This window comes from Bufo bufo, chromosome 1 (genome assembly GCF_905171765.1).
Source record: "Bufo bufo chromosome 1, aBufBuf1.1, whole genome shotgun sequence".
Lineage (NCBI taxonomy): Eukaryota > Metazoa > Chordata > Amphibia > Anura > Bufonidae > Bufo > Bufo bufo.
The window spans coordinates 281938560-281951852 of record NC_053389.1 but is presented as its reverse complement, the minus strand read 5'-3'; the positions used below and the strand labels follow the sequence as shown (position 1 = coordinate 281951852).

The 13293-nt window shown below is 44.1% G+C and overlaps 1 protein-coding gene across 1 annotated transcript in view; it reads left to right on the top strand.

Moving 5' to 3' along the window:
* GALNT10 (polypeptide N-acetylgalactosaminyltransferase 10) overlaps positions 1–13293 on the top strand; it is a 150586-nt gene that overhangs the window by 128010 nt on the left and 9283 nt on the right. Inside the window, exons 5-6 of the mRNA XM_040440160.1 lie at positions 7949–8134; positions 8418–8601. Coding sequence (XP_040296094.1) covers positions 7949–8134; positions 8418–8601 — 370 coding nt within the window. The remainder of the gene's footprint in view (positions 1–7948; positions 8135–8417; positions 8602–13293) is intronic.

The window sequence follows — 13293 nt, the reverse complement described above, 5'->3', positions numbered from 1 at the left end:
GCTTAACAGTAGTTAGCAGGCGACAGAGTGACCAGAACCTTCTCCCAACTTACAGAAGGAAGAGCAGCACTGGAGTACCAACTGCTGCTTGGACAAGTGGAACACTTGACTATAATAGTGGGAACATTTATTTAGTCCAGATGGTTTTGCGGTAGAATTCCCTAGTTCGGGGATCTGGAAGCGGTGGGTTCTGTACACACAGTAGTCCTGGCAATCAAGATGTAAGAATACGTATTTATTTCGTTTTGCCTGATAAATAATTTCAGACGCCTTGGCAGCTCCATCAATATAGGAATCTTCATGCTAAATTTGAACAGCTGTTCTTTTTTTCTCAGCAATCAGAGTAAATTATTTAGCTGCGCTCTGTCTGCCAGAACCCTAATTGCCTCCCTGAGAGCCTCTTTATTTTTTCACAGACCTCCCGTCTGTTCCGTCCCCAAAGATTGCACGCCGGTAGAACAGTATCTGCTCCACTCTGTTGCCCTTTGGTTGCAGGTTGCCCTTCATCGCTGATTAGAATCTTAATGGTACATTCGGTGCTTAAGTTATAATTGCAACCTGTTGGACCCATGAACACCTCGTCTATCACACTTAAAGGCAATAAAGCCTGCAGTAGCGATCTAATTTTGGGAGGTGTGGAGATCTTAAGCATACTCTACAGTATTACCATATACCGCATGAATATTCTACTAAATTTTCTGCCACAGATTAGTCTCGTCATGAGGGTCGCACAGAAAAAAATTAAGACTAAACTTAAATCTCTTAGGCTATCAGCCTCAGATGTCTTGTCATGTACAGTAACAACGGGTTGGTCCTTTCCGAGCCTCTTGTTTTGGGGCTGAAGGACATCACTTTCCTCACAATTCAGGAATTTCTTGCCTTTTTGGAACCGTACAGTCCCTGAATATACATATGCATTTACAGATATATCAATAATTTTGGCTCCTATTGACCATCTTGGTGCCTATGGTAAAAAAAATAAAAAATAAAAATATATATATATATATATATATATATATATATATATTTATTATTTGCATCCCCTACTAGCTATATTGCCACTGTTACCATAGCATTTAGGCTCTGTTCACACTGGCGTTGTAGCATCATGTTGGCAGCTAATTTTCCTGATTCGAGCATAACCATGCAGGCCAAATATGCATGTTAATCCATATAAATCAGATTATCAGAGGATGTCACCAAGATTACTCTGTATTAAAAAAAAATATGACATAGCGCCCTATAGAGCAATGGAAACCTAACGTCAAATTGGTGTGAACGGAGCCTAAACGATCAGTAGTGCTGATTTTGCTATGATTGAAGCAAAATATCTGAGCTCCAGTAATGAAAAGATGTTAGTATAGTACACAATACTGACTTGGTCTGCTCATCATAGGTATTGTCCTTTAGACCATTTGACACCCAAAAGAGGCACCATAGATATGATCAGACATGCTTGAATTGCTCTTAAAGGGAATCTGTCACCTCATACCTTCATATAAATCCATTTCACTTGGTAGATGGGAGCTTGTTAGCCCTTTGGTGCAACGGGGGTGTTGTTGTTGCTGCACCCAGAGGATCCACCCATTCTTTTCCAGGCCATATCCCCACCACTTCGACTGAAAGCGCCAAGACGTACGCATGTCTGGCCCTGAAGTTTCGTGGAAGCGTGTTCTGCACAGTACATGGCAGGCAGATGGAATTCAAGGGGCTAATTTGCATATTGTTAAAAGGCTGATTTTTCTGAATTGGGGGAACCAAATGGGATCAAGAGCATTAGAAAGTCCTGATAATCACACATCTAACATAGAAGATGGATTTACATGAAGGTATGTGGTGACAGATTCCCTTTAAAGGCTAAGTACGCCTTTGGGGGCAATTTTTTTTTATTATTGTATTGTACTCCTTTTGAGCTAAAAATATTTTTTTAAATTGGTCTTTAATAAAAATATGGAGTCCGTTTTATGTACAGAGCTGAGATGCTCTAGAAGCACCCTTTGGATTTCCTGTCTTTTCCATCAGACCAGGAGCAGACGGACTCCTTATTTCTGCTCTCTGACATTATAAACACTAACTATAGCTCAGTTCTTATCTTATTTATAAGAATGTGGCTTAAATAAATGTTTATGACCTCTCAGTAGTTTAGAGATCAGGTTTATTAGATGACCAGCACAAAGTGAAGGTGAAAGTACCAGTCACACAGCTAGAAAAAGTTAACCCTTTGTGACAGAACAACTCAATATTTTTAATAAAGACCAATTGAAAAAATTATTTTTAGCCAAAAATGAGTAACATTCAATCATAAAAAATTGCCTCCGAAGGTGTACATAGCCTTTAAAGCAAGTAATATATACACTGCTCAAAAAAATAAAGGGAACACAAAAATAACACATCCTAGATCTGAATTAATTAAATATTCTTCTGAAATACTTTGTTCTTTACATAGTTGAATGTGCTGACAACAAAATCACACAAAAATTAAAAAATGGAAATCAAATTTTTCAACCCATGGAGGTCTGGATTTGGAGTCACACTCAAAATTAAAGTGGAAAAACACACTACAGGCTGATCCAACTTTGATGTAATGTCCTTAAAACAAGTCAAAATGAGGCTCAGTAGTGTGTGTGGCCTCCACGTGCCTGTATGACCTCCCTACAACAACTGTGCATGCTCCTGATGAGGTGGCGGACGGTCTCCTGAGGGATTTCCTCCCAGACCTGGACTAAAGCATCTGCCAACTCCTGGACAGTCTGTGGTGCAACGTGACGTTGGTGGATAGAGCGAGACGTGATGTCCCAGATGTGCTCAATTGGATTCAGGTCTGGGGAACGGGCGGGCCAGTCCATAGCATCAATGCCTTAGTCTTGCAGAAACTGCTGACACACTCCAGCCACATGAGGTCTAGCATTGTCTTGCATTAGGAGGAACCCAGGGCCAACCGCACCAGCATATGGTCTCACAAGGGGTCTGAGGATCTCATCTCGGTACCTAATGGCAGTCAGGCTACCTCTGGCGAGCACATGGAGGGCTGTGCGGCCCTCCAAAGAAATGCCACCCCACACCATACCATTACTGACCCAATGCCAAACCGGTCATGCTGGAGGATGTTGCAGGCAGCAGAACGTTCTCCACGGCGTCTCCAGACTGTCACATGTGCTCAGTGTGAACCTGCTTTCATCTGTGAAGAGCACAGGGCGCCAGTGGCGAATTTGCCAATCTTGGTGTTCTCTGGCAAATGCCAAACGTCCTGCACGGTGTTGGGCTGTAAGCACAACCCCCCACCTGTGGACGTCGGGTCCTCATATCACCCTCATGGAGTCTGTTTCTCACCGTTTGAACAGACACATGCACATTTGTGGCCTGCTGGAGGTCATTTTGCAGGGCTCTGGCAGTGCTCCTCCTGTTCCTCCTTGCACAAAGGCGGAGGTAGCGGTCCTGCTGCTGGGTTGTTGCCCTCCTACAGCCTCCTCCACGTCTCCTGATGTACTGGCCTGTCTCCTGGTAGCGCCTCCATGCTCTGGACACTACGCTGACAGACACAGCAAACCTTCTTGCCACAGCTCGCATTGATGTGCCATCCTGGATAAGCTGCACTACCTGAGCCACTTGTGTGGGTTGTAGACTCCGTCTCATGCTACCACTAGAGTGAAAGCACCGCCAGCATTCAAAAGTGACCAAAACATCAGCCAGGAAGCATAGGAACTGAGAAGTGGTCTGTGTTCACCACCTGCAGAACCACTCCTTTATTGGGGGTGTCTTGCTAATTGCCTATAATTTCCACCTGTTGTCTATCCCATTTGCACAACAGCATGTGAAATTGATTTTCACTCAGTGTTGCTTCCTAAGTGGACAGTTTGATTTCACAGAAGTGTGATTGACTTGGAGTTACATTGTGTTGTTTAAGTGTTCCCTTTATTTTTTTGAGCAGTGTATTTGATCTGGTCCATCAGCTGGTAGTTATTACAATATATATTCCTATTAAGATGATGCTTTTGGTGTCACTGGCTTTGTTGTGGGTTCTTTAGTGTAGGCAGTAAACCAAAATGCAAAAAAAAAAATTGTCTATAGGCAACTTTATATGTAAGTGCCATGGTCTTCCTAGATGTGTCACTTCATGAAACCTCACCAGAAAAAGAATTACAAATTATGGTGATCACATCAATATTGCCTCAACAATCAGGCTGTTTACTGAAATGTGATATCAAAAAGCAATCTGAAAAAGCTTTTTTGAGTGGGTCAGTCATGGTCTTCCACCAGAGATCTCTATAAAACACTTTCTGCCACAAGCCTCTGTGAAACTGTGTCCACCAGAACCCTCTATGAAACTGTGTCCACCAGAACCCTCTATGAAACTGTGTCCACCGGAATGAGATGATATCTGATTGTCAGTTCAGTACTGCCTACTTTTTGAGGGAAGGACTAATTTTTCAGTAGTCGTCTGGCAGCACTAAATGCATATAAATGGTTCTTCAAAGATCATGCTCATGGATGAGTATATGATGACACATGCTTATCTATGCAGCCAGTCTGTCAACCTGGAGTCTTGTCAGTGCTTTCATACACAGTGCTCCTACCCACAGAAGTATGCAAAGAACTTGGCTCATGGACGTAATTTTGGAGATAATTGGCGCTTCTATGGTAGCAAAATCAGTCCTGACCACTGTAAATCGATTATTTGAAAAACCTGTTGAAGATTTTTAGAAAACAGTCTTGATTATTACCCCAGTCAGTGCTACAGTCAACTTCTTAAATGATTAGTCCTATGGGAAGCCTCGGTAATATCCCTTTAAGATAAATTTTGACTGACATATGGGAACAGAAAAGTTAGTGGTGCTCATGAACATGCCACCAACCCTTTTGATCAATTAGTTTGACAATCCTAGTCAAGAGCCTTGAGGGTCCTAACTTGTGAACCACAGATCTCAACTTATGTTACTTAGCAGAGGACTTTAAAAATCTTTAGTTTTCCAGCTATTGTTTTTAGGAAGTCCAAAAGACTCTTGAGTCGATTATTACGCTGGGAAATATAACTTTACTGGAGTTTTATCTGGGAAGAGTATTTTTTTATGAAACTTTCTTGGATTGGATACATTAATGTGTCTGTACCTCATTATTTTGTTCCATTTTAACATTGTTACTAGTTTTGCTGTAGCGGTAAGAATCCTTGGCAAAACGCATCTATCTCATCTCTCGGCTCCCCTCTGAGACCATTGTCTGTTCCTTGAAAGCCACACACAGTTCTTAAATTATTAAAACTGCAAAGCTTTAATGTCTGCCATGGTGCCCCAGAGGATTGCAAGGGAAAAAGTTAAAACAGTTGTTTTTTTTAAAGCAGTAGAGGAAAGAAACATTATTTTGCAGGAGCGGTGTAAGCGAGCCGTGCCATGGTGAAAGTTTACTCTATATATAATGGCCAAAACCTACAGAGTAGAACTGATTTGATTTACGGAGATACTGCTCTACAGGTGACCTAAATCTCTCCAGCAGTGCTAGAGATAAGAGGAGACAATGTGGGCCAAGGGTCCAGCTGCTGCACTACTATTTCTGCCCAGCAGATGGCACAGTTTCATTCCATAGTTGATTAAAGGGAATCTGTCACCAGTTTTCAGCCGCCCTCACCTTTAAATCTTGACAGCCCCAGTGCATGTCAATGAGTCCCCATATTCATGAGCTCATGGTTTTCCCTGCCCACCTGACTCTGATTGATACAGGGACTCATTGGCATGTCCTGGAGCAGTTTAATACAAGATTTTGGCAAAACGGCTGAGGGAATTAAAGAAAGCGACCCAGCATTTTGCTAAGAAGACCTGTCATTAGTTTATGTTGCCCTTAGTTAGGACACCATAAAACATGGTGACATTCCCTTTAAATATTTTACTGTGTGGTATATGCATAGTGCTGATTCTCATTGAAGAGACTCAAGCAGTGCTGCATGGGAAAAAGTATGCAAATGAATGTTATGTCAGCCATGGGATGGCATTGTGGCTTGTAGGCTATAGAAGGCATATGATGGTATTACGGAAGACTAGAAGCTGCCTCATTCACAACATATATATTGTTTTTGCTATTTTTTTGGAGCCTCAAATCTTCCTTACCAAACAAGTTTGGTGGTGAGGAGCTTTATGCTGTCTTTAATAGGCCACTGGTTCCATCATTCATGGACACAGAAACCCGGCTTTATGCATAAGGGTGCATTCACACAACCATACCCGTTTTGTGGTCGGCAAATTGAGGATCCACAAAATACGGATGCGGTCCATGTGAATCCCACACTTTTTGTGGGCCCCACTGAAAAAATGCCTATTCTTGTCCGCAAAATGGAAAAAAGTAGGACATGTTCTAGAATTTGCGGCTCGGTGAACAGATGCAGATAGTACATGGATGACATCTGTGGTCTGTCTGCATTTTTTGAAGCCCGATAGAAATGAACGGGTACGCATGCAATCTACAAAAAATAAGGATTGGATGCGCACTGAAAATACAGTTGTGTTAACGCACCCCAATACGGAGTTTGATGCCATGGTTTATATGTCTATTTTTCTACATGCTTAACTTCAGGCTACTTTCACACTAGTGGCACGGACCTCCGGCAGGCTGTTCCGTCGGGTGAACAGCCTGTCGGATCTGGACTGCCGCTCTGTCCCCATTGACTCTAATGGGGGCGGGGGCGGAGGCACGGCGAGAGGCTGCCGGAATAAATGTCGGACATGTCGTAGTTTTATTCCGGCAGCCTCTCATGCGCTGCCGTGCCTCGCCAGAACTCCGCCCCCGGCCCTATTATAGTCAATGGGGACGGAGTTGTAGTCCAGAGGCACACAGTCACTAGCGGCAGGATGGATCCGACAGGCTGTTCACCCGACGGAACAGCCTGCCGGAGGTCCGTGCTGATAGTGTGAAAGTAGCCTTAGTACTGTGCAGTGTTATGGGGCACTGAACTTAGTCTCTTGTGTCCACATTTGCCATATATTTGAATGCAGCTGTTTGTACCCTGTTGTCACTGGTCTGTTATGGAAGTTTGTGGTTTCTCATAGCTCCTAGTCCCATATGCAGAACACCACCCTCTGTGATGTGAAGTCGGTGCTCTGCATATTGGCACCAAAAATTTCCTGCAAGATGTCCTTTCATGACGGGGTAAGGCCTCATGCACACGACCGTGCCGTTTTTTGCGGTCCACGGATCAGCAAAAAACGGAAGCCACCCGTGTGCCTTCCGCAATTTACGGAACGGGCGGCCCATTGTAGAAATGCCTATTCTTGTCAGCAAAACAGACAAGAATAGGACATGTTCTATTTTTTTTGCGGGGCCACGGAACGGAGCAACGGATAAAGACAGCACACGGAGTGCTGTCCGCATCTTTTGCGTCCCCATTGAAGTGAATGGGTCCGCACCCGGTTGAGATGCGGACCCGAACAACAGTCGTGTGCATGAGGACTAACTGTTTTCTGCAAGCAATTAGAAATCTGAAAGTTACCGTATTTTAACTCTAAATCTGAAGAATGTGTGCTTTAAAGGGAAAATCCAGTGATTAGTGATCTTCTGATATATCCTAGATTCATGCGAGACGATTCCATTTGTCGAGTCTTAGACTGCCACTGATTTCCAAAATTAAAAGTCTCTATAGAGAATGCAAAACCCTTTGGCACTGCCCTGAGATTTCTGCTACTGAAAATCTGATACAACTTTCCAAGAATATGAATAGACCTTGGCTTAGAAGTTGGGTCTGATTTCTTGTAACTGAAATCTCCAAACCCTGCCAAAGGAGTTTCATCACTCTCGAAATTCCCATTTGTACTGGACATCTGTGGCAGTCCGAGACTACACCAATGTCCTCTTGGACCGATGACGGATCATGAGCTCATTCCGACTGATTTCCCCTTCAATCTCAGCAAGGTCAGCACTATAGATTTGTGAGGTCCCTGAATATTATTATTTCTTCTCCATTTTTCAGATCATCTGAAAAAACGCCTGGAAGATTACATGGTCAATTTTCCCAAAGTAAGAATAGTCCGCACGAAGAAGAGAGAAGGCCTCATTCGCACACGTATGTTGGGGGCCTCTGTGGCGATTGGAGAAGTGATCACTTTTCTGGACTCGCACTGTGAGGCCAATGTGAACTGGCTCCCTCCACTGCTGGGTAAGAGCACTGCCGATACTGCTCCGCCATATCATTACAGCATCCGTGTACATCGTTAATCAGTGTATTTACTGTGCGCACAGCATTATATGGATCAGAGGCTTGTGCATCCTCCAGAGGTCTTTTCTTGTTTTGGCGGGGTGTCTGACCTAAATCTCTTCCTACAGCACAGATTATATACAGACAGCTCATTGCTGCAATTACAGCACATAGCAGCTTATCTACATTTGCTGTAAATCACGTCTTGGATCTGTCTGAAATGAAATTCTCTCTCCTCCCGCAGATCGTATAGCCCAGAACCGCAAGACTATCGTGTGCCCTATGATTGATGTCATCGATCACGACAATTTTGGATATGAAACACAAGCTGGAGATGCCATGCGGGGGGCCTTTGACTGGGAGATGTTTTACAAACGCATCCCGATTCCCCCTGAATTATTGAACTCCGATCCCAGTGAGCCTTTTGAGTAAGTGCCATTAGTTTTTTACTGGGCAAGCCATGCACACTAACTGATCATCTCACTGGTGCCACACAATGAACACCTAAGGGGAAGCTCTAGCTCTTAAAGGAAACCTGTCATCACTTTCTAAGCCTATTTATCCACTCACTTTTCTATAAATGCATTTTAATACATTAATAATGATATTAAAATAAATTCTGAACGAACTATCAGTTCAGAGAAAAACCTAAAATAAATGTTCCCGCCATACATGTAAATGCCCCTTAGATGAGTCCTGTCTCCTCCATGCTTCAGAGATGAGTCCAGCGTTCTCTGACTCTTGGAGTGCAGCCACGCCCACAAATGAATAAGACACACCCTCTACGATTGCTCATCTCCACCCCTTCTCTTCCAAGTCTCGCAGCTGCGCAGTATACATTATGTGATCAGTAGTAGTGTTGATCGCGAATATCGGCACTTCGTAATCGCAAATATTCTAGATTTTTTTTCATCAGCAAGTGAGGTGACTGGTTCTGCACATGCGCGGGATTTGGGACGTGAGTTCGGGAGGAGGGTAGGATCTTTTAGATTCTGTCACTCTTATAACAGGAGGTGGGGTTAGGAATGGGAAGTGATGAGGTAAGCATTTAATTTACATAACTTGAAAAAAGCGAAAGTGGACTGTAAAAGAAGTACTTGGAGGTGTTTAAAAAAAAAAAAACCTAGGATGATTAAGGTAGGGGAGAACTATCTCAGGATGCCGGTGATTCTTATGGTTAAAAACCGGTGACAGGTTCCCTTTAAAGGGAGTCGGTCACCACTATATGACCTAATACAGCGCTTACATGGCGCTGTAGCACACCTATACAGGATTCTAATGGTACCTTTGTTATTTTCTTTAGACTTGCACAAGCAGGAAAAGCGGCGTTTAATTCATATGCAAATGAGCACTCGCAAGTGCCGAGGGGCGGCGTTCAGTGTGTAGGTGCCCCGGCTGCTCTGCCTTCTTTTCTCTTTACTCCTCCCCAGCCTCTTCCTTTGCCCGCCCTCCTATTCCCTTGCCCCATCGCTAGGTCCGGCCGAGATCCCGCGCCTGCGCACCTAGCGATGGGGCAAGGGAATAGGAGGGTGGGCAAAGGAAGAGGCTGGGGAGGAGTAAAGTGAAAAGAAGGCAGAGCAGCCGGGGCACCTACACAGGGAATGCCGCCCCTCGGCACTTGCGAGTGCTCATTTGCATATGAATTAAACGCTGCTTTTCCTGCTTGTGCAAGTCTAAAGAAAATAACAAAGGTACCATTAGAATCCTGTATAGGTGTGCTACAGCGCCATGTAAGCGCTGTATCAGGTCATATAGTGGTGACCGACTCCCTTTTATGTTAAAGGCAATGCATCTAAAATGGAAAAAAGCAACTATGTCTACAGGTTAACCAGGGAAAAAAAATATTTGACATAGGAGTAGATTCTGGCGCTTACTGGGTTCCCTTTTGATATCTACTTCCAGGTCCCGTCTCCACACCCAAGAAATGCCCACTGAGCCAACATACTGTAGCTGCCATTAAAATGAGCATCCATCCATGTAATGCACAGGCGGGCAAGGACCGCTAAAGCGCAATGCACTCTTAGGGCTCATTCACACGACCATAAGGGCTCGTGCTGCGGAACACAAATAACTGTCCGCAATGCACGGGCACCAGCTGTGTGAATCCCGTATTGCGGTGTGGACCCATTGACTTGAATGGGTCCGCGATCCACAAAATACGGCAAAAGATAGGACATGTCTTATTTTTTGTGGCAGGGAAACACTGACCTGAAACCCCTTGGCTTCCGATCCGTGCCTCTGCTTTGCGAAAGATAGGACATGTCCTAGCTTTCGCCGTATCTTGCTGATCGCAGACCCATTCAAGCTCGCAGTGCACACTGCCAGTGTCTGTATATTGCGGACCTGCCATTTGCTGTGCGCAATACGGTTATGGAACCCTTACGGTCGTGTGAATTTCCTAACAGGGTTTACGGACAGGTTGTCTTCGTTACACAGTCTCTTTAGTGGAACAACCACAGTTTAGTGTTGGACAAAGACCATTCCACAGCCCTCAAGGTTATGCTATTTGCCTATGGATAGCTAAAATAATATACAACTGTCATAGTACCGTATATTACACTGACCTACCGATCCAGGATCTCCACCATTCTGAACACCGCTTCCATACAGCGCTCCAGCACAGTATGGATCACTGTCTGTTCTTCAGTTCTAGTTGTGTTTTTTTGCTGTTTGGATAAAATATTTCTTTTTATCGTATTGAATGTGATTGTCTAGAAATTGTTTTCACCGTTGTTGCAGTAATGGATCGCAAATTACGCTGAGATTTCAATAACTGAGAGCTGAGCTCCATCCTGCATGGATGAATGATGTGTTCAGGCTTCTCTGTGCGACTCTGTGTTGAAGGTGAAGAAGGGGTTAACATTCCCCTTTTTCAAATATATTGTTGGATTGTGATAAATGAATGCAGAAATGTGTACTTCCACCAGAATCAAAAGTATTGGTTGTCTTGTTACCAAGATACAGCATTACAATTCACATATTCAAAAGCGCAGGGAGGGCGCCGAGGAATCAACAGAACCCTTTTAAAGGTCTTTTAGGCGAATATATAAATATTACATAGGGTTTCGTTCAGACTGGAAGGCCCCATTGACTTGACAGGAAGGATAGCGCTGCATGATACTGAAATCTAAATGGATGGAGGAAGCTCATTGTGCCTGTGTGAACAGGACCTATGGCTGAAATAAGAGTCCGTGTCAGCTGTTCTCAACCTATCCAAGTGTACAGCATTTCAAGAGTGAGAAGGAGCTTCTAGAGGACCTCAAACCTCTCCTGTGACTGCTTGCATTCTCCATATCATATTCTTATGACTCTGTGTTGTGCCGTTCCTTTATTATTCCTACTAGAAGTTAAGAATTAATTACTATCAGGTTGCTATGAAGCTCGATTTGGGGGGTCTGACACTGGCAGCACTGATTGGATAGTGACAGACTGTGCAGGGACAGCCCTCCCTCAATTGGTAACACCCATCAGGACCTTCATTGCAAACTGCTAATAATACATTCATGACTTCTTTTAACAGGAATAATAGAGGGATGGTATAACTCAGTCATAAGAATAGATGCTCCAGAATTGTTATTACATAAAGGGCATGCAAGTAGTAACTAGAACAGAGGTGACAGGTCCTCTAAAAGAGGAGGTAGCCGCCTGATATTCCCTCTCGGCCACAGTAGCTCTGTGTCCATTCAGTCTATAGAAAAAATGTTCAATTGTTCTTGAAGGAGTCCAGTCTTCACCTAGTCTATGAGGTTATAAGGATGCTGGGTAGTGTAGTCCAATGGTAACAGGAAGTAGCTAGCTTCTCCGCCTAGTCTTGTAGATTATAAGCCCTCGCGGGCAGGATCCTCTCTTCTTCATTACCAATTTGTAACTCGTCTTGTTCATGGAATGAACGGTGCTTTAATGATCAATAATAGTCTTGGGTGTAATTGTCCCAGATATCATGCATTTCCTCTGGATCCCTGCTTTCAGATATCTGGCGTATTCAGTCTGCTCTGGTCGCCCTGTGCAGTCGATATCCTTATCTCCCTTTCCCTGTGCTGACAACTGCTAGGTGGTAGCATTATGACTAATGACCTGATTAGCTCAGCCATTATTTCTGACACAGCGTGATTGAGTGAAATGGAGCCGGAATATAGTGACATTCTGTTCTGGGCCTGATTGACTGCTTGGTGGCCTATAATGTGTTTGCACATCGGTATATACCCACCTGCTTTCTATATATCTCATGACGCACTTGTCTGACTCATGAGTATTGTGATGAGATCTGACTGCTGCGCCGGGCTCTGCAAATAGCGATTCCGTATCCAGAGAAGACAATTGAAGCTCCCTTACAGAATTCCCGCCATTCCTTCTAGTATCCCGCTCTCCTCCCCAGCAGTCACTGCAGGCCTCTCCACGCACACCCCTTCAGGAGCAGCCTATCCTCCCTCTTAAGACTCATGTGTGTCCGGTGCCAGTGCCTTGGACTGCGAATAGCAGTCTTCAATGCACAGGCACTGGCCATGTGCATCCCATTTGCGGACCCTTTGACTTGAAAGGGTTTGCGATCCGTAAGAGACGATCTGCACCTTAAAAAAAAAAAAATAGAACTTGTTCTATTTTTTGCAGTGCAGAGGCAAAGACCGAAATCCCACGAAAAAACTGTTTGTGGTGCTTCCGATCCGTGCCTCCGCACTGCTTCGTATCTTGAGGATTGCAGACCCATTCAAGTCAGTGGGTCCGCATCCATGATGGACGGCCAGTGCCCGTGTTTGTGGTCCGCTCGGGTGTCATAGCAGGATGCCCTAGCTCCTAGTAGTCACAGAGACTCCTCTCCCACTGTGTGCTTTCCCTTCTTGTCAGAAGTGTTACCATTTTCTGTGGGTTCCCGAAAAACTGGCTTGGATCACCTAAAATGTTATAAATATGTCTGTTTATATAGAATTTCCGCTAGCCCTACCATGAGGAGGAGTGACAAGTGCCAGAGACCATTCCTTCTCCATTCACAACCTGCATACACCTGTATAAAGTGATGTGGGTTGCCAATAATGAATGTACTGTATGCCACGTGCATAACATTTTATCTCTTTGTTATGCATAGTGTCCATAGACTATAATGCCCTAAACAGCTGAATGTGAAT